The sequence below is a fragment of the Cavia porcellus genome, unplaced genomic scaffold (assembly GCF_034190915.1).
Source record: "Cavia porcellus strain 051 isolate PalLab524CR breed Dunkin Hartley unplaced genomic scaffold, mCavPor4.1 scaffold_12, whole genome shotgun sequence".
Lineage (NCBI taxonomy): Eukaryota > Metazoa > Chordata > Mammalia > Rodentia > Caviidae > Cavia > Cavia porcellus.
This window is the reverse complement of record NW_026947495.1, coordinates 65,621,137-65,643,854: the sequence shown is the minus strand read 5'-3', so window position 1 is coordinate 65,643,854 and position 22,718 is coordinate 65,621,137. Positions and strand designations below refer to the sequence as shown.

The following is a 22,718-nucleotide window of genomic DNA, read 5'->3' as shown; positions in this document are numbered from 1 at the left end:
TTTCAGATCCTCCAGGACCACCTTCAAATGCACATGTCACTGATACTACCAAGAAATCTGCTTCTTTAGCATGGGGCAAGCCTCACTATGACGGTGGACTTGAGATCACTGGCTATGTGGTAGAGCATCAAAAAGTAGGAGACGAAGCCTGGATAAAAGATACAACAGGAACTGCCCTCCGAATCACTCAGTTTGTTGTCACTGAGCTTCAGACTAAAGAAAAATACAACTTTAGAATCAGTGCTATCAATGACGCAGGTGTGGGGGAGCCAGCAGTTATTCCAAATGTTGAAATCGTAGAGCGGGAAATGGCTCCTGACTTTGAACTGGATGCTGAGCTTCGGAGAACACTTGTGGTTAGAGCAGGACTCAGTATTAGAATCTTTGTGCCAATTAAAGGTCGTCCTGCTCCTGAAGTGACATGGACCAAGGATGATGTGAACCTGAAAAACCGAGCCAATATCGAAAATACAGAATCATTCACTCTTCTGATTATCCCGGAATGTAATAGATACGACACTGGGAAATTTGTGATGACCATCGAAAACCCAGCTGGGAAGAAAAGTGGCTTTGTAAATGTCAGAGTCCTGGATACTCCAGGCCCCGTCCTTAACCTAAAGCCAACAGACATCACTAAGGACAGTGTCACCCTGCACTGGGACCTGCCTCTGTTTGATGGGGGCTCACGTATAACAAACTATATTGTGGAGAAACGTGAAGCAACGCGGAAATCTTACTCCACAGTTACCACTAAATGCCATAAATGCACATATAAAGTTACTGACTTGTCTGAAGGATGTGAATACTTCTTCAGAGTGATGGCAGAAAATGAATATGGAATTGGTGAGCCAGCAGAAACCACAGAACCTGTAAGAGCCTCTGAAGCACCATCACCCCCAGACAGCCTGAACATTATGGACATAACTAGGAGCACAGTCAGCTTGGCATGGCCCAAACCAAAGCACGATGGCGGTAGTAAGATCACCGGCTATGTGATTGAAGCCCAGAGGAAAGGCTCTGACCAGTGGACCCACATCACAACTGTAAAAGGGTTAGAATGTGTTGTGAAGAATCTAACGGAAGGGGAGGAATATACCTTCCAAGTGATGGCGGTGAACAGTGCAGGAAGAAGTGCCCCTAGAGAAAGCAGACCAGTTGTTGTGAAGGAGCAGACAATGCTTCCAGAGCTGGATCTCCGGGGCATCTACCAGAAATTGGTCATTGCCAGAGCTGGTGAAAATATCAAAGTTGAAATTCCAGTGCTTGGTCGACCAAAGCCCACAGTTACTTGGAAAAAGGGAGACCAAGTTCTTAAACAGACACAGAGAGTCAATGTTGAAAATACAGCAACGTCAACCATCTTAAATATCAATGAGTGTGTCAGAAGTGACAGTGGACCATATCCATTAACAGCAAAGAACATTGTAGGAGAGGTCGGTGATGTCATCACTGTTCAAGTCCATGATATCCCAGGACCACCTACTGGACCAATCAAATTTGATGAAATTTCATCTGACTTTGTAACCTTCTCTTGGGACCCACCTGAGAATGATGGAGGTGTACCAATAAGCAATTATGTGGTGGAAATGCGACAGACTGATAGTACTACATGGGTAGAGTTAGCAACCACTGTTATACGTACTACCTATAAAGCCACTCGCCTTACTACTGGAGTGGAATACCAATTCCGTGTAAAAGCTCAAAATAGATATGGAGTTGGACCAGGCATCACATCAGCATCTGTAGTTGCCAGCTATCCATTTAAAGTACCCGGACCTCCTGGTACCCCTCAGGTAACTGCAGTTACCAAAGACTCAATAACAATCAGCTGGCATGAGCCACTTTCAGATGGTGGAAGCCCCATTTTAGGATATCATGTTGAAAGAAAAGAAAGAAATGGTATTCAGTGGCAAACTGTGAGTAAAGCATTAGTACCAGGCAACATTTTCAAGTCCAGTGGCCTCACAGATGGTATTGCTTATGAATTCCGAGTAATTGCAGAAAATATGGCAGGCAAAAGCAAGCCAAGCAAGCCATCTGAACCAGTGTTTGCTTTGGACCCCATTGACCCACCTGGGAAACCAGTACCTCTAAATATTACTAGACACACAGTGACACTTAAATGGGCTAAGCCTGAATATACTGGAGGCTTTAAAATTACTAGTTACATAGTTGAAAAGAGAGACCTTCCAAATGGACGGTGGCTGAAGGCCAACTTCAGCAACATTTTGGAGAATGAATTTACAGTCAGTGGGCTAACAGAAGATGCTGCATATGAATTCCGCGTAATTGCCAAAAATGCTGCTGGTGCTATCAGTCCACCCTCTGAGCCATCAGATGCCATTACATGCAGGGATGACGTTGAAGCACCAAAGATAATGGTGGATATTAAATTTAAGGACACAGTTATAATAAAGGCAGGTGAAGCATTCAAGCTAGAAGCCGATGTTTCAGGTCGCCCACCACCAACAATGGAATGGACCAAGGATGGAAAGGAGCTTGAAGGCACAGCAAAATTAGAAATAAAAATTGCAGATTTCTCCACTAATCTGATAAACAAGGATTCCTCAAGGAAGGACAGTGGTGCCTATGTCCTCACAGCAACTAATCCTGGTGGCTTTGCCAAACATATTTTCAATGTCAGAGTTCTTGATAGACCGGGCCCACCTGAAGGACCTTTAGCTGTATCTGATATGACAGCAGAGAAGTGTGTACTGTCATGGTTGCCTCCACTGGATGATGGAGGTGCCAAAATAGAACATTATGTAATACAGAAACGTGAAACCAGCAGGTTGGCATGGACAAATGTAGCCTCCGAAGTCCAAGTAACAAAACTGAAGGTCACTAAACTTTTGAAAGGCAATGAATACATATTCCGTGTCATGGCTGTAAATAAATACGGAGTTGGAGAGCCACTGGAATCAGAACCTGTGCTTGCAGTGGACCCATATGGACCTCCCGATCCACCCAAAAACCCTGAAGTTACAACTATTACTAAAGATTCCATGGTTGTCTGCTGGGGACATCCTGACTCTGATGGTGGGAGTGAAATCATAAATTATATTGTGGAACGGCGTGATAAAGCTGGACAACGCTGGGTGAAATGCAACAAGAAAACCCTAACTGATTTAAGGTATAAAGTGTCTGGACTGACAGAAGGACATGAATATGAGTTCAGGGTTATGGCAGAAAATGCTGCTGGTATTAGTGCACCAAGCTCTACCAGTCCATTTTATAAAGCTTGTGATGCCGTGTTTAAACCTGGCCCACCAGGTAACCCACGTGTTCTTGATACAAGCAGATCATCTATTTCAATTGCATGGAATAAACCTATCTATGATGGTGGTTCAGAAATCACTGGGTACATGGTTGAGATTGCCCTGCCAGAAGAAGACGAATGGCAGATTGTCACCCCACCAGCTGGACTCAAGGCAACTTCTTATACCATCACTGGCCTCCTAGAGAACCAGGAATATAAAATCCGTATCTATGCCATGAATTCTGAAGGACTCGGGGAACCCGCCCTCGTCCCTGGAACTCCAAAGGCTGAAGACAGGATGCTGCCTCCAGAGATTGAACTGGATGCTGACCTGCGCAAAGTTGTCACTATAAGGGCCTGTTGCACACTGAGACTTTTTGTTCCAATCAAAGGAAGGCCTGCACCTGAGGTGAAATGGGCCCGCGAACATGGAGAGTCTTTGGATAAAGCTAGCATTGAATCCACAAGCTCTTATACCTTGCTCATTGTTGGAAATGTAAACAGATTTGACAGTGGCAAATACATACTGACTGTAGAGAACAGCTCGGGCAGTAAGTCTGCATTTGTCAATGTTAGAGTGTTAGATACACCAGGCCCTCCACAGGATCTGAAAGTGAAAGAGGTCACAAAGACATCCGTCACCCTGACGTGGGAGCCGCCTCTTATTGATGGGGGATCAAAAATAAATAACTACATTGTTGAAAAGCGAGAATCCACAAGAAAAGCATATTCAACTGTTGCAACAAACTGCCACAAGACTTCCTGGAAGGTAGATCAGCTTCAGGAAGGCTGTAGTTACTATTTCAGGGTTCTTGCTGAAAACGAATATGGCGTTGGGTTGCCGGCTGAAACTGCAGAGTCTGTGAAAGCATCAGAACGGCCTCTTCCTCCAGGAAAAATCACTTTGGTGGATGTCACAAGAAATAGTGTGTCACTGTCTTGGGAGAAACCAGAGCATGATGGAGGCAGCCGCATTTTAGGTTACATTGTAGAGATGCAGAGCAAAGGCAGTGATAAATGGGCCACATGTGCCACAGTCAAAGTCACTGAAGCCACTATAACTGGACTGATCCAGGGCGAGGAATACTCTTTCCGTGTTTCAGCTCAGAATGAAAAGGGCATCAGTGATCCCAGACAACTGAGTGTGCCAGTAATTGCCAAAGACCTTGTCATTCCACCAGCCTTCAAGCTCCTATTCAATACTTTCACTGTACTAGCAGGTGAAGACCTTAAAGTTGATGTGCCATTCATTGGCCGCCCCACACCAGCTGTCACCTGGCATAAAGATAATGTACCACTGAGGCAGACAACTAGAGTAAATGCAGAAAGCACAGAAAATAATTCACTACTGACAATAAAGGAAGCCTGCCGAGAAGATGTTGGACATTACATAGTTAAACTGACTAACTCAGCTGGTGAGGCTACCGAAACCCTTAATATTATCGTTCTTGACAAACCAGGGCCTCCGACTGGACCAGTTAAAATGGACGAAGTGACAGCTGACAGTATTACGCTTTCCTGGGAACCACCAAAGTATGATGGTGGAAGTTCCATCAACAATTACATTGTAGAGAAACGGGATACCTCCACAACCACTTGGCAAATTGTGTCAGCTACAGTTGCAAGGACAACAATAAAGGCCTGCAGATTAAAGACCGGATGTGAATATCAGTTTAGAATTGCCGCTGAAAATAGATACGGAAAGAGTACCTACCTCAATTCAGAGACTGTAGTTGCCCAGTATCCATTCAAAGTTCCTGGTCCACCTGGCACGCCATTCGTCACTTTGTCCTCCAAGGACAGCATGGAAGTACAATGGCATGAGCCAGTCAGTGATGGAGGAAGCAGAGTCATTGGTTATCATCTAGAACGCAAGGAAAGAAATAGCATCCTCTGGGTCAAACTGAATAAAACACCAATTCCTCATACCAAGTTCAAGACAACTGGCCTTGAGGAAGGCATTGAATATGAATTTAGAGTTTCTGCAGAAAACATTGTGGGCATCGGCAAACCAAGTAAACCATCAGAATGCTATGTAGCTCGTGACCCATGTGATCCACCAGGACGACCAGAGGCAATCATTGTCACCAGGAATTCTGTGACTCTTCAGTGGAAGAAGCCTACCTATGATGGTGGAAGCAAGATCACTGGTTATGTAGTTGAGAAGAAAGAATTGCCTGAGGGCCGCTGGATGAAAGCCAGTTTTACTAATGTCATTGACACCCAATTTGAAGTAACTGGCCTGATTGAAGATCATAGATATGAGTTCCGGGTTATAGCTCGAAATGCCGCAGGAGTGTTCAGTGAACCTTCAGAAAGCACGGGAGCAATAACAGCAAGAGATGAGGTAGATCCACCAAGAATTAGTATGGACCCCAAATACAAAGACACAATTGTGATTCATGCTGGTGAGTCATTCAAGATTGATGCAGATGTACATGGCAAACCAATACCAACCACTCAGTGGATAAAAGGTGAACAGGAGCTTTCAAACACAGCTAGATTAGAAATAAAGAGCACTGACTTCTCCACCAGTCTCAGTGTAAAGGATGCAATACGTGTTGACAGTGGAAATTATATCCTGAAGGCTAAAAATGTTGCAGGAGAGAGATCAGTGACTGTGAATGTGAAAGTTCTTGATAGACCAGGGCCACCTGAAGGACCTGTTGTTATATCAGGGGTTACAGCAGAAAAATGCACACTAGCCTGGAAACCCCCACTTCAGGATGGTGGAAGTGACATCATAAATTATATTGTGGAAAGGCGAGAAACCAGCCGTCTTGTCTGGACTGTGGTTGATGCCAATGTGCAAACTCTCAGCTGCAAGGTTACTAAGCTTCTTGAAGGCAATGAATATGTTTTCCGGATAATGGCTGTAAACAAATACGGTGTTGGTGAACCTCTTGAATCTGAGTCATTAATTGCAAAGAATCCATTCGTAGTACCAGATGCACCAAAAGCTCCAGAAGTCACGACAGTGACCAAGGACTCAATGATTGTTGTATGGGAAAGACCAGCATCTGATGGTGGCAGTGAGATTCTTGGATATGTCCTTGAAAAACGGGATAGAGAGGGCATTCGCTGGACAAGATGCCACAAGCATCTGATTGGCGAGTTGCGCTTGAGAGTAACTGGGCTCTTAGAGAACCACGATTATGAATTCAGAGTCTCAGCTGAGAATGCTGCTGGACTTAGTGAACCAAGCCCTCCTTCCACATACCAAAAAGCTTGTGATCCTATTTACAAACCAGGTCCACCGAACAACCCCAAAGTCATGGATATTACCAGATCTTCAGTTTTCCTTTCCTGGAGCAAACCAATATATGACGGTGGCTGTGAAATCCAAGGATACATTGTTGAAAAATGTGATGTGAGTGTTGGTGAATGGACCATGTGCACCCCACCAACTGGAATCAGTAAGACAAATATAGAAGTAGAGAAGCTAGTAGAAAAGCATGAATACAACTTCCGTATCTGTGCCATTAATAAAGCTGGAGTTGGCGAACACGCTGATGTCCCAGGGCCTGTAATAGTTGAAGAAAAATTGGAAGCACCAGATATAGATCTTGACCTAGAACTAAGGAAAATTATAAATATAAGGGCAGGTGGCTCCTTAAGGCTGTTTGTTCCCATAAAAGGTCGTCCTACCCCAGAAGTGAAATGGGGGAAGGTGGATGGTGAAATCCGAGATGCAGCGATAATTGATGTCACTAGCAGTTTCACCTCTCTTGTTCTTGACAACGTCAATCGATATGATACTGGAAAATATACTCTCACATTAGAGAACAGCAGTGGAACAAAGTCTGCCTTTGTTTCCGTGAGAGTCTTGGATACACCGAGTCCACCTATTAACCTGAAAGTCACAGAAATCACCAAAGACTCAGTATCAATTACATGGGAACCTCCTTTGTTAGATGGGGGATCCAAGATCAAAAATTACATTGTTGAGAAACGTGAAGCCACAAGAAAATCGTATGCTGCTGTTGTAACAAATTGCCATAAGAATTCTTGGAAAATTGATCAACTCCAAGAAGGTTGCAGTTATTACTTTAGAGTAACAGCTGAGAATGAATATGGTATCGGCCTTCCTGCCCGCACTGCTGATCCAATTAAGGTTGCAGAAGTCCCACAACCTCCAGGCAAAATTACTGTGGATGATGTGACCAGAAACAGTGTTTCTCTGAGCTGGACAAAACCTGAACATGATGGTGGCAGTAAAATCATTCAGTATATTGTGGAAATGCAAGCTAAACACAGTGAGAAATGGTCAGAATGTGCTCGGGTAAAGTCCCTTGAGGCAGTAATAACCAACCTAACTCAGGGAGAAGAATATCTTTTTAGAGTTGTTGCCGTAAATGAAAAAGGAAGAAGTGATCCTAGATCCCTTGCAGTTCCAATCATTGCCAAAGATCTGGTTATAGAGCCAGATGTAAGACCTGCATTCAGCAGTTACAGTGTACAAGTTGGCCAAGATCTGAAAATAGAAGTACCAATTTCTGGACGTCCTAAGCCAACTATTACCTGGACTAAAGATGATCTTCCTCTGAAGCAGACCACAAGAATCAATGTTACTGATTCACTTGACCTCACCACACTCAGTATTAAAGAAACTCATAAGGATGACAGTGGACACTATGGAATCACAGTTGCCAATGTTGTTGGTCAGAAAACAGCATCCATTGAAATTATAACTCTGGATAAACCTGATCCTCCAAAAGGACCTGTTAAATTTGATGAAGTCAGTGCCGAGAGTATTACATTATCTTGGCAGCCTCCAGAATATACAGGGGGCTGCCAGATAACTAACTACATTGTTCAGAAGAGAGACACAACCACCACAGTATGGGATGTTGTTTCTGCCACTGTTGCTAGAACTACACTCAAAGTAACCAAACTGAAAACTGGTACAGAATACCAATTCAGAATATTTGCTGAAAACAGGTATGGACAGAGTTTTGCCCTGGAGTCAGAACCAGTTGTGGCTCAATATCCCTACAAAGAACCAGGCCCTCCAGGCACACCATTTGCCACAGTCATTTCCAAAGACTCTATGGTCATACAGTGGCATGAACCAATCAATAATGGTGGAAGCCCTATCATAGGTTACCATCTCGAGAGAAAGGAAAGAAATAGTATTTTGTGGACAAAAGTCAACAAAACTATTATTCATGACACCCAGTTTAAAGTGCTAAATCTTGAAGAAGGCATTGAATATGAATTCAGAGTTTCTGCTGAAAATATCGTTGGTATAGGCAAACCAAGCAAGAATTCAGAATGCTATGTAGCCCGAGATCCCTGTGACCCACCAGGAACCCCAGAAGCAATAATAGTTAAGCGAAATGAAATCACTTTGCAGTGGACCAAACCTGAGTATGATGGCGGAAGTAAGATTACAGGCTACATTGTAGAGAAACGTGATTTACCCGAGGGTCGCTGGATGAAAGCTAGCTTCACGAATGTCATTGAAACTCAATTTACTGTGTCAGGTCTTACTGAAGATCAAAGATACGAGTTCAGGGTCATTGCAAAGAATGCAGCTGGTGCAATAAGTAAACCCTCTGACAGTACTGGACCGATAACTGCCAAGGATGAGGTTGAACTCCCAAGAATTTCAATGGATCCAAAATTCAGAGACACAATAGTGGTAAATGCTGGAGAAACATTCAGGCTTGAGGCTGACGTCCATGGAAAGCCCCTACCTACCATTGAGTGGTTACGAGGTGATAAGGAAATTGAAGAATCTGCCAGATGTGAAATAAAGAACACAGATTTCAAGGCTTTACTTATTATAAAGGATGCCATTAGAATCGATGGTGGGCAGTATATCTTAAGAGCCTCCAATGTCGCAGGTTCTAAGTCTTTCCCAGTAAATGTGAAAGTATTAGATAGACCAGGACCACCAGAAGGACCGGTTCAGGTTACTGGAGTTACTGCTGAAAAATGCACATTAGCGTGGTCTCCGCCACTTCAGGATGGTGGCAGTGACATTTCTCACTATGTTGTTGAAAAACGAGAAACCAGTAGGCTTGCATGGACTGTTGTTGCTTCAGAAGTTGTGACCAATTCTCTGAAAATTACCAAACTTCTAGAGGGAAATGAGTATATTTTCCGTATAATGGCTGTCAACAAATATGGTATTGGAGAACCTCTGGAATCTGCACCAGTACTAATGAAAAATCCATTTGTGCTTCCTGGACCACCAAAAAGCTTGGAAGTCACAAACATTGCCAAAGATTCTATGACTGTGTGTTGGAACCGTCCAGATAGTGATGGTGGAAGTGAGATCATTGGTTACATCGTAGAGAGAAGAGACCGAAGTGGCATTCGATGGATAAAATGTAATAAACGCCGCATTACAGATTTGCGTTTGAGAGTGACAGGATTAACAGAAGACCATGAGTATGAATTCAGAGTCTCTGCTGAAAATGCTGCTGGAGTTGGAGAACCAAGTCCAGCCACAGTTTATTATAAGGCTTGTGATCCTGTGTTCAAACCTGGTCCACCCACCAATGTACACATTGTAGACACCACTAGAAGTTCAATTACACTTGCCTGGAGCAAACCCATCTACGATGGTGGTAGTGAGGTCCTGGGATACGTTGTAGAAATCTGTAAAGCAGATGAAGAAGAATGGCAAATAGTCACTCCACCGACTGGCCTGAAAGTCACTCGGTTTGAAATCTCAAAACTCATTGAACACCAAGAATATAAAATACGAGTCTGTGCCCTCAACAAAGTTGGCTTAGGTGAGCCTGCATCAGTTCCTGGTACTGTGAAACCAGAAGATAAACTTGAAGCTCCTGAACTTGACCTTGACTCTGAGTTAAGAAAAGGAATCGTTGTAAGAGCTGGTGGATCTGCCAGAATTCATATTCCATTCAAAGGTCGCCCAACTCCTGAGATCACTTGGTCTCGAGAGGAAGGTGAATTCACAGATAAGGTTCAAATTGAAAAGGGAGTAAACTATACCCAACTATCAATAGATAACTGTGATAGAAATGATGCTGGAAAATACCTTCTCAAGTTGGAAAACAGCAGTGGATCTAAGTCCGCTTTTGTAACTGTGAAAGTTCTTGACACCCCAGGACCACCACAGAATTTGGCAGTCAAGGAAATCAGAAAAGATTCTGTTTTTCTGGTATGGGAGCCACCCATCATTGATGGAGGGGCAAAGGTTAAGAACTACGTTATTGATAAACGTGAGTCAACCAGGAAAGCATATGCTAATGTGAGTAGTAAATGCAACAAAACAAGCATTAAAGTGGAGAACCTTATAGAAGGAGCCATTTATTACTTTAGAGTCATGGCTGAGAATGAGTTTGGAGTTGGTGTTCCAGTGGAAACCACAGATGCTGTGAAAGCTTCTGAACCTCCTTCCCCACCAGGGAAGGTCACACTCACTGATGTGTCCCAGAGCAGTGCATCCCTTATGTGGGAGAAGCCTGAACATGATGGTGGAAGCAGGATCCTGGGTTATGTTGTTGAAATGCAGCCTAAAGGAACTGAGAAGTGGAATGTTGTGGCTGAATCTAAAGTCTGTAATGCCGTTGTTACTAGCTTAAGTTCTGGACAAGAATATCAGTTCCGTGTCAAGGCTTATAATGAGAAAGGCAGAAGCGATCCAAGAGTGCTTGGTGTTCCTGTCATAGCCAAAGACTTGACTATACAGCCTAGTTTTAAGTTACCATTTAACACATATAGTGTCCAAGCTGGAGAAGACCTTAAAATAGAAATTCCTATCATTGGTCGACCAAGACCTACAATTTCTTGGGTCAAAGATGGTGAGCCTCTTAAACAGACCACAAGGGTAAATGTGGAAGAAACAGCTACTTCAACTATTTTACATATTAAAGAAAGTAGCAAAGATGATTTTGGAAAATATACCATCACCGCAACAAACAGTGCAGGCACAGCAACAGAAAATCTCAGCATTATTGTTTTGGAAAAGCCTGGACCTCCAGTTGGACCAGTAAAGTTTGACGAAGTTAGTGCAGACTTTGTGGTCATATCTTGGGAACCTCCAGCCTATACTGGTGGCTGCCAAATAAGTAATTACATTGTAGAGAAGCGAGATACAACCACCACCACCTGGAATATGGTATCAGCAACAGTTGCAAGAACCACCATTAAAATAACCAAACTGAAAACAGGCAGTGAGTACCAGTTTAGAATTTATGCTGAAAACAGATATGGTAAAAGTACCTCTCTGGACTCTAAACCAGTTATTGTACAATATCCATTTAAAGAACCTGGGCCACCTGGAACTCCTTTTGTGACATCAATCTCAAGAGATCAAATGCTTGTGGAATGGCATGAGCCAGTTAATGATGGAGGTAGCAAAGTTATTGGCTACCATCTTGAACAGAAGGAAAAGAATAGCATTTTATGGGTCAAGTTAAATAAGATCCCCATTCAAGACACCAAATTCAAAGCAACTGGGCTTGATGAGGGCCTTGAGTATGAGTTCAAGGTTTCTGCTGAAAATATTGTTGGTATTGGCAAGCCTAGCAAAGTATCAGAATGTTTTGTTGCTCGTGATCCCTGTGACCCACCTGGTCGTCCTGAAGCCATTGTTATTACAAGACACAGTGTCACACTGAAATGGAAGAAACCTGCCTATGATGGCGGTAGCAAAATAACAGGGTACATTGTAGAAAAGAAAGACCTACCTGATGGCCGCTGGATGAAAGCCAGCTTTACCAATGTATTAGAAACTGAATTTACAGTGAGTGGACTTGTGGAAGACCAAAGATACGAATTTAGAGTAATTGCAAGAAATGCAGCTGGCAACTTGAGTGAACCATCTGAAAGCAGTGGAGCAATTACTGCAAGGGATGAAATTGATGCACCAAATGCTTCACTGGATCCAAAATATAAAGACGTCATTGTTGTTCATGCAGGAGAGACTTTTGTTCTTGAAGCTGACATCCATGGCAAACCTATACCTGATGTTGTTTGGTCAAAAGATGGAAAAGAGCTTGAAGAAACAGCTGCTAGGATGGAAATTAAATCTACCATTCAGAAGACAACTCTTGTTGTCAAAGATTGCATACGGACAGATGGAGGGCAATATATTCTGAAACTCAGCAACGTTGGTGGTACAAAGACTATACCCATCACTGTAAAGGTGCTTGACAGGCCAGGGCCTCCTGAAGCACCTCTGAAAGTTTCTGGAGTTACAGCAGAAAAATGTTATCTGGCATGGAATCCACCTCTGCAAGATGGTGGTGCTAACATTTCACATTACATCATTGAAAAGAGAGAGACAAGCAGACTCTCCTGGACCCAGGTTTCAACTGAGGTACAAGCCCTTAACTACAAAGTCACCAAACTTCTCCCTGGTAATGAATACATTTTCCGTGTCATGGCTGTGAATAAATATGGAATTGGAGAGCCCCTGGAATCTGAGCCTGTGATAGCTTGTAATCCATATAAGCTACCAGGTCCTCCTTCAACACCGGAGGCCTCAGCAATCACCAAAGATTCTATGGTAGTAACATGGACACGCCCAGTAGATGATGGAGGTGCTGAAATTGAGGGCTACATTCTTGAAAAACGAGATAAAGAGGGTGTTCGATGGACCAAGTGCAACAAGAAAACACTAACAGATCTGCGATTCAGGGTAACTGGACTTACTGAAGGCCATTCATATGAATTCAGAGTTGCTGCTGAGAATGCAGCTGGTGTGGGTGAACCTAGTGAGCCATCTGTTTTCTACCGTGCCTGTGATGCCTTGTATCCACCAGGTCCACCAAGCAACCCAAAAGTGACAGACACCTCCAGATCTTCTGTCTCCCTGGCATGGAATAAGCCCATTTATGATGGTGGTGCACCCATTAAAGGTTATGTTATTGAGGTCAAAGAAGCCTCTGCTGATGAATGGACAACTTGCACTCCACCAACAGGATTACAAGGAAAGCAGTTCACAGTAACCAAGCTTAAAGAAAATACTGAATACAACTTCCGCATCTGTGCCCTGAATTCTGAAGGCGTAGGTGAACCTGCAACTATACCTGGGTCTGTTGTTGCTCAAGAAAGAACAGAACCACCAGAAATAGAACTTGATGCTGACCTCAGAAAAGTGGTCATTTTGCGTGCAAGCGCTACTTTACGCTTATTTGTCACAATCAAAGGTCGACCAGAACCGGAAGTTAAATGGGAAAAGGCTGAAGGTATTCTCACTGACAGGGCCCAGATCGAGGTGACCAGCTCATATACCATGTTAGTGATTGATAATGTTACCAGATTTGACAGCGGTCGGTATAATCTGACGCTTGAAAATAACAGTGGCTCCAAAACAGCTTTTGTTAATGTCAGAGTTCTTGACTCACCAAGTGCCCCTGTAAATTTGACTGTAAGAGAAGTAAAGAAAGACTCAGTGACACTGGCCTGGGAGCCACCACTTATTGATGGTGGAGCCAAGATTACAAACTACATTGTTGAAAAGCGAGAGACCACAAGGAAAGCCTATGCTACTATTACAAACAACTGCACTAAGAATACATTTAAAATTGAAAATCTACAAGAAGGATGTTCTTACTACTTCCGAGTCTTGGCTGCTAATGAATATGGGATCGGTTTACCAGCTGAAACATCTGAACCTGTTAAAGTATCAGAACCACCCCTCCCACCAGGAAGAGTAACTCTTGTGGATGTGACCCGTAACACAGCTACAATTAAGTGGGAGAAACCAGAAAGTGATGGTGGCAGCAAGATTACTGGTTATGTAGTTGAAATGCAGACTAAAGGCAGTGAAAAATGGAGCACCTGCACACAAGTTAAGACTCTAGAAGCAACCATATCGGGCCTAACTGCTGGAGAAGAGTATGTCTTCAGGGTATCTGCAGTTAATGAAAAAGGAAGAAGTGATCCAAGACAACTTGGGGTTCCAGTAATTGCAAAGGATATAGAAATAAAGCCTTCAGTTGAGCTTCCTTTCCATACTTTCAATGTAAAGGCCAAAGACCAACTCAAGATTGAGGTACCATACAAGGGAAGACCTCAAGCTACAGTAAGCTGGAAAAAAGATGGTCAGGTTCTTAGAGAAACAACTAGAGTCAACGTTTCTTCTTCAAAGACTGTCACAACACTATCTATTAAAGAAGCTTCAAGGGAAGATGTTGGAACTTATGAGTTGTGTGTTTCGAACAGTGCTGGATCGCTAACAGTTCCTATTACTGTAATTGTTCTTGATAAACCAGGACCTCCAGGGCCTATACATATTGATGAGGTTAGTTGTGACAATGTAAGCATTTCTTGGACTCCTCCAGAATATGATGGTGGCTGCCAAATTAGCAATTACATCGTCGAAAAGAGAGAAACCACTTCTACCACATGGCAAGTAGTTTCACAAGCAGTTGCAAGAACCTCTATTAAAATAGTTCGTTTAATAACAGGAAGTGAGTATCAGTTCCGAGTGTGTGCAGAAAACAGGTATGGAAAGAGCTCCTACAGCGAATCTTCACCTGTTGTTGCAGAGTATCCATTCACCCCTCCAGGTCCTCCTGGTACTCCTAAAGTTGTACATGCCACAAAATCTACCATGCTTGTGAGCTGGCAAGTGCCTGTTAATGATGGAGGAAGTCAAGTTATTGGCTATCACCTTGAATATAAAGAAAGAAGCAGCATTCTTTGGTCAAAGGCAAACAAACTCCTCATTGCAGATACTCAAATGAAAGTCTCTGGTCTTGATGAAGGACTGCTGTATGAGTATCGTGTATATGCTGAGAATATTGCTGGGATTGGTAAATGCAGTAAAGCATGTGAACCAGTTCCTGCAAGAGATCCTTGTGATCCTCCTGGACAACCTGAAGTCACTAACATCACAAGAAAGTCAGTCTCACTCAAATGGTCTAAACCACATTATGATGGTGGAGCTAAGATCACAGGCTATATTGTTGAACGTAGGGAACTACCAGATGGCCGGTGGCTGAAGTGCAACTACACCAATATACAAGAAACATACTTTGAAGTAACTGAACTTACTGAAGATCAGCGTTATGAATTCCGGGTTTTTGCAAAAAATGCTGCTGACTCAATTAGTGAACCATCTGAATCCACTGGACCAATTACAGTCAAAGATGATGTCGAGGCTCCAAGAATTATGATGGATGTCAAGTTCCGAGATGTTATTGTTGTCAAAGCTGGAGAGGTCCTTAAGATAAATGCAGACATTGCAGGGCGACCTCTACCAGTAATTTCCTGGGCCAAGGATGGCACAGAAATTGAAGAAAGAGCAAGAACAGAAATTATCTCAACAGATTGCACTACCTTGTTAACAGTTAAAGACTGTATAAGGCGAGACACTGGGCAGTATGTACTAACTTTGAAGAATGTTGCAGGAACTCGCTCTGTGACAGTTAACTGCAAAGTTCTTGACAGACCTGGTCCACCTGCAGGACCACTTGAAATCCATGGCCTTACTGCTGAGAAATGTTCTCTCTCATGGGGACGTCCCCAAGAAGATGGTGGTGCAGATATTGACTATTACATTGTAGAAAAGCGTGAAACAAGCCGCCTTGCCTGGACAATATGTGAATCCGAGTTGAGGACAACTTCCTGTAAAGTGACCAAGTTACTCAAAGGCAATGAGTATATCTTTAGAGTAACTGGTGTTAACAAATATGGTGTTGGTGAGCACCTAGAGAGTGTAGCTGTGAAGGCACTAGACCCATTTACAGTTCCAAGCCCACCTACATCCTTGGAAATTACATCTGTGACCAAAGATTCCATGACGCTTTGCTGGGCAAGACCAGAAAGCGATGGAGGCAGTGATATCTCTGGATATATCATTGAAAGGCGAGAGAAAAATGGCCTACGATGGGTACGTGTAAACAAAAAACCAGTTTATGATCTGAGAGTGAAATCAACAGGACTTCGGGAAGGATGTGAATATGAATACCAAGTTTATGCAGAAAATGCTGCTGGTCTAAGTCTTCCAAGTGAACCCTCTCCCTTAGTTCGGGCAGAAGATCCAATGTTTTTACCATCTCCTCCATCCAAACCAACAATTGTGGACTCTGGCAAGACAACAATAACTATTGGCTGGGTTAAGCCCTTGTTTGATGGTGGGGCCCCAATAACTGGGTACACAGTTGAATACAAAAGATCCGATGAAACTGACTGGAAAACTGCCATTCAGAGTTTCAGAGGCACAGAATATACAATGAGTGGACTAACAACAGGCACTGAGTATGTCTTCAGAGTAAGATCGGTCAATAAGGTTGGTGCTAGTGATCCCAGCGACAGTTCTGATCCTCAGATAGCAAAAGAAAGAGAAGAAGAACCCGTTTTCGATATTGACAGCGAGATGAGGAAGACTTTGATTGTCAAAGCCGGTGCCTCATTTACCATGACTGTGCCTTTCCGAGGAAGACCAGTCCCCAGCGTCTCATGGAGCAAGCCAGACACCGACCTCCGCACCAGGGCATACATTGATTCCACAGATTCTCGGACCTCGCTGACTGTTGAAAATGCCAACAGAAGTGATTCTGGAAAATACACATTAACAATTCAGAATGTGTTAAGTGCTGCTTCACTGACCTTCATTGTCAAAGTTTTAGATTCTCCAGGTCCTCCCGCCAGTATTACAGTGGGTGAAGTAACCAAAGAGAGTGCGGTGTTATCCTGGGATGTTCCTGAGAATGATGGAGGAGCAGCCGTGAAGAATTACCACATAGAAAAACGGGAGGCCAGCAAGAAAGCCTGGGTTACTGTCACCAACAGCTGCAGCCGCCTATCCTACAAAGTTACCAACTTACAAGAAGGAGCCACTTATTACTTCAGAGTGTCTGGAGAGAATGAGTTTGGCATTGGTGTGCCAGCTGAAACGAAAGAAGGTGTCAAAATAACAGGTACATTTTAAGCACAAGGAAAACCAATGTATCTATATTAATTTTGTTAGAATACTTTGGGCTGGGGATTTAGCTCAGTGGCATAAGCACCTGTCTGGTAAGCACAAGGTCATGAGTTTGATCCCCGGTGCCGCTAAAAAAAAAAAAAAAAAAAAAGATTTAGAATACTGTGATACTTTCTAGTTTTTATTTACCCTTACGTGCTTTTGATTCACCTCAAACTATTCATACTATAGCACAAAGTGAATTTCTCATGATATATTGAATTTAAGTTTGATCATATTTAACTGCATATATACACGTATTATCTATATGCAGAAACTATATAATGAAGTTTCTCTAAGAATTGTTTATCTCATTCCTCATTAAGATTGTTTATCTCATTCCTTCTTTTTTTTTAACCTATGATGAATTTAGAGTAAACTTTATCATTTAATCTGTTTATTTGATAATTTAAATGTGAATACTGTGACACTTAATGGCCTACCTTGGGGAGGTTTGGTTGGCTTCCAAATCAAACAAATATAAGAAAAAGTGAAATGAAAGTAATATGAGCTCCACTTAGAAATTTTCTTTTGACAATGCAAGGAGGTCCATGTGGAAAACAAAATACTGTAATAACTTTTCCCTTCCTTGTGATGATTTTCTTAGAAAAACCAAGCCCACCTGAAAAACTTGGAGTAACAAATGTCACCAAAGATAGTGTTTTCTTGACCTGGTTGAAGCCTGAACACGATGGTGGAAGCAGAATTGTACACTATATTGTCGAAATGCTAGAAAAAGGACAGAAGAACTGGGTTAAATGTGCCATGGTAAAGTCAACCCAGCATGTTGTTTCTGGTCTGAGGGAGAATCATGAATACTTCTTCCGAGTCTTTGCTGAAAACCAAGCAGGTCTGAGTGACCCAAGAGAACTGCTGCTTCCTGTTCTTGTAAAGGAGCACCTAGGTATGTCTAATTATATGTAAAAGCAAAATTTGAACTTGTTTAAATTAATTTTTAGAAACTTTTTTACCTCCGTTTTCTATACTCTCTTATTTTTCAGAACCACCTGAAATTGACATGAAGAATTTCCCAAGTCACACTGTATATGTTAAAGCTGGTTCAAACCTTAAAGTTGACATCCCAATTTCTGGAAAACCATTGCCTAAAGTGACCTTATCAAGAGATGGTGTTCCCCTCAAGGCAACCATGAGATTTAATACTGAAATTACTGCTGAAAACCTGACAATCAACCTTAAAGAAAGTGTAACTGCTGATGCTGGAAAATATGAGATCACGGCTGCCAACTCCAGTGGAACAACCAAAGCTTTCATTAACATCGTCGTGCTGGATAGACCTGGTCCTCCAACTGGCCCTGTTGTTATTAGTGACATAACTGAAGAAAGTGTGGTCCTCAAATGGGAGCCACCTAAGTATGATGGTGGAAGTCAAGTTACAAATTACATTGTCCTCAAGAGAGAAACAACTACTGCAGTATGGACTGAGGTGTCTTCAACTGTTGCCAGAACAATGATTAAAGTCATGAAACTGACTACAGGAGAGGAATACCAGTTCCGCATCAAGGCAGAAAATCGCTTTGGTACCAGTGATCACATAGATTCAGCTTGTGTGGTTGTCAAACTACCATACAGTAAGTTGCCAAACTTTTCAGAGCTCCCAAGTTTCCATTTACCATATATGTGCTAAATGTCTTTATTAACCTGTGAAAATTTTTTCTCTTTTGTAGCAACACCTGGACCACCATCAACACCGTGGGTCACTAATGTTACTCGTGAAAGCATCACCGTGAGCTGGCATGAACCAGTGTCCAATGGAGGCAGTGCTGTCACAGGTTATCACTTGGAAATGAAAGACAGAAACAGTATTTTGTGGCAAAAAGCCAACAAAATGCTCATTCGTACAACTCACTTCAAAGTCACAACAATCAGTGCTGGACTTATTTATGAATTCAGGGTATATGCAGAAAATGCTGCTGGTATTGGAAAACCCAGCCGTGCTTCAGAACCAGTCTTGGCCATCGATGCCTGCGGTATGTATCTGTGATGAAGAGAATGTTTCCGGCAACTAAAGAATGCAAATCTCATTTCTGCAAAGCAAGATAAACTGGTATAATGTCACTAATCCGCTCTCTCTCATTACTACAGAACCCCCAAGAAATCTTCGTATCACTGACATTTCAAAGAACTTTGTCAACCTTTCATGGCAACAACCAGCTTTTGATGGAGGAAGCAAGATTACAGGCTACATCGTTGAGAGACGTGACCTTCCAGATGGCAGATGGACCAAGGCCAGCTTCACTAATGTTATTGAGACCCATTTCACTGTCTCTGGCTTGATTCAGAATTCCCAGTATGAATTCCGTGTCTTTGCTAGGAATGCCGTTGGCTCCATCAGCAATCCCTCTGAGATTGTGGGCCCTATTACATGCATCGATTCTTATGGTAAGTAATATTAGCACTTTGCATTCCAATGTCTTTCTAATTTAATATTTTTCCTTTACTTTAATAACTTTTACTATGTGCTTTGGTGAAGTTTTTGAAGAAACTATAAATTGACATACTTAGGAAAATTCCTTAACCTCTCCATATTTCATTATAAAAAACACTACAGAGATCTGGACTATAGGATATCTAAAGGCCCTTCAAGTTCAATGATTCTTTGTGTTGGCATTTTCATTCTGTTTTAAATTATCAGCAAATAATTAAATCCATATGTGCACCCCACAGAAAATTGCTTTTACAAAACTTAAAAACCTATACAGATTTTAAAGATAGCATTAGCAGCAGCTAAGATTTACTGTCTAATTATCAATTCTCTATCTTAGTTCTAATAGCCCTAATTTAGCCCATTATATAAAAGAAGAGAAACTCAGGCTTAAAGTGCTAATGCAATAGCCCCAAAGTCAAGCAACTCAGTCATGATGGAGTGAGGTTCTACAGAGCTCTCTCTACATCATGATCAGTCCAAAATACATATACTTGACATTCTGGAAAATAAGTGGCATGTTCGGGGCTGGGGATTTATAAGCACCTGCCTTTCAAGTAGGCAGTCATGAGTTTGATCCCCGGTACCGATAAAAAAGAAAAAGACAAAAAAAGAGAAATAAGTGGCATGTTCAACTAAGAATGTTTTGAAAATTAAAATGTCATGAAAGTCAAGTACTCTAAAATACTTTTTTTAAAGTTCTCTCTCCATTATGAAAAGGAATGAGCCACTATTAATGTCCACACAAAAGTATCTACTGCCACCCAAGTGAAGAATTCCATAGCTGATTTGTATCAGTCAAGCTTTGTAGACACTGAGTATTCATGAGCCCTTGAAGCAAATCTAATTTAGTCCATTTCTCAATAGTTCTGAGAAGCCCACAACCAATCTGCACAGTGACTATCTAGTTCTGTGAGTAGAGAACTCAAGCTTCCAAAGTCTACCTTGCACTGACCACACTTGGATATATATCAATGTCTAGAAAGGGAAATTAAAATCAAAAGAGGAACTAGGTGAGAGAAATGCTGCCCGTGACTCAATAGTGTACTTACTACTGTATATCACTTTACCACTGGAATAAATATGTAATAGACTTTAAAATATATTTAGAAGGCAGTTAAGTGCCTGTGGAATTAGTGCAGTGTTGATGAGAAACACTGCACTAATTCCAGAGCATGTTCATAGCCTGTCTTCCCCATCTGAGATAAAAGAGTGATTTATAAAATTTAAAAGGTTAAAATAATAGATGAGTAAGATCAGAATAAAATGCACTTATGTACACAAAAAACGTATACATGCATGCATATGCATATATGTAACATGGTAAGTGCCAATGATTTTTGGTCGCGCTATGTTTTCATCCTTATAATATTTTAAATATTCCTCATCTGGGTTTTTTCTTGCAGGTGGACCTGTAATTGACTTGCCTCTAGAATATACAGAAGTTGTCAAATACAGAGCAGGTACATCTGTGAAGCTCAGAGCTGGCATTTCTGGAAAACCTGAACCCACAATTGAGTGGTATAAAGATGACAAAGAATTACAAACCAATGCACTGGTGTGTGTTGAAAATACCACCGACCTCGCATCTATACTCATCAAAGAGGCCAACCGTCTTAACAGTGGAACCTATGAATTAAAATTAAGAAATGCCATGGGCTCTGCCTCAGCCACCATTAGAGTACAGATCCTTGGTAGGTGTTTAGTACAGGCTAATGTCATATTTGATTTGCTTAAAGCTGAGTGATTTTAAACTGGTAGCTTTTCAAAAGTGCTAATATTGTTTTGTTCTCTCACTGACAGATAAACCAGGACCTCCAGGTGGCCCAATTGAATTTAAGACTGTGACTGCTGAGAAGATAACCCTTCTCTGGCAGCCTCCAGCTGATGATGGTGGTGCAAAAATCACTCACTACATTGTAGAAAAACGGGAGACAAGCCGTGTTGTGTGGTCTATGGTGGCTGAAAATCTGGAAGAGTGCATCATTACAACCACCAAAATTATCAAAGGAAATGAATACATCTTCCGAGTCCGAGCTGTGAACAAATATGGAATTGGAGAGTCCCTGGAATCAGAGCCAGTTGTAGCAAAGAACGCATTTGGTGAGATACAATTTTATTAGGAAATTGAAATAAAAATCAGAATTTAAAAATAATTATAAACCATTTTTCTAGGTTGTGCATATTTTTAAAAACATTTTTCTTTTGTCTCATTACTGTCCTTTTCACAAAGTGGAAAACATAATAAATAAATAAAACAACTATTCTTTAGGTATGAAGCTCAAAAAGTAGAATTTATAAGTAATGTTGGTCATTTAAATGTCTCTATCTTTTCTAAACAGTTACACCTGGGCCACCAAGTGTACCAGAGGTGACAAAGATTACCAAGAATTCAATGACCGTTGTCTGGAGCAGGCCAGTTGCAGATGGTGGTAGTGAAATTAGTGGCTACTTCCTTGAAAAACGAGACAAGAAGAGTCTAGGATGGTTTAAAGTACTAAAGGAGACCATCCGTGACACTAGACAGAAGGTGACAGGACTCACAGAGCACAATGACTATCAATACCGAGTTTGTGCTCTAAATGCTGCTGGCATGGGTCCATTTTCTGAACCATCTGACTTCTACAGAGCTGCTGATCCTATTGGTAAGTGATCAGACAGACAGCATCTTCACCCACACCTTTTCTGTATGACTGAATTGCACGTGATCATGTGTATTTACTGTGCTGTGAATGGCCATTCCAGATCCCCCAGGTCCACCTGCCAAGATAAGAATTGCAGATTCGACTAAGTCATCCATCACTCTTGGCTGGAGTAAACCTGTCTATGACGGGGGCAGTGCTATTACTGGATACACTGTCGAGATGAGACAAGGAGAGGAAGAGGAATGGACTACTGTCTCTACCAAAGGAGAGGTCAGAACTACAGAATACGTGGTCTCGAGCCTACAACCTGGAGTGGATTACTACTTCCAGGTTTCTGCAGTCAACTGTGCTGGACAAGGAGAACCTATAAAAATGACTGAACCTGCACAAGCTAAAGATATACTTGGTATGTACAAATAAGAGTGACGATGTTTTTTCTTTTTTATTAGAATACTTGCAGTAAAAGACTCATTT

At 42.0% G+C, this 22,718-nt stretch overlaps 1 protein-coding gene across 1 annotated transcript in view; it reads left to right on the top strand.

Moving 5' to 3' along the window:
• Positions 1-22,718, top strand: part of Ttn (titin) — a 267,085-nt gene that overhangs the window by 217,678 nt on the left and 26,689 nt on the right. Inside the window, exons 310-318 of the mRNA XM_063259376.1 lie at positions 7-17,112; positions 17,764-18,060; positions 18,158-18,745; positions 18,842-19,144; positions 19,260-19,556; positions 21,006-21,293; positions 21,403-21,702; positions 21,942-22,244; positions 22,345-22,650. Coding sequence (XP_063115446.1) covers positions 7-17,112; positions 17,764-18,060; positions 18,158-18,745; positions 18,842-19,144; positions 19,260-19,556; positions 21,006-21,293; positions 21,403-21,702; positions 21,942-22,244; positions 22,345-22,650 — 19,788 coding nt within the window. The remainder of the gene's footprint in view (positions 1-6; positions 17,113-17,763; positions 18,061-18,157; positions 18,746-18,841; positions 19,145-19,259; positions 19,557-21,005; positions 21,294-21,402; positions 21,703-21,941; positions 22,245-22,344; positions 22,651-22,718) is intronic.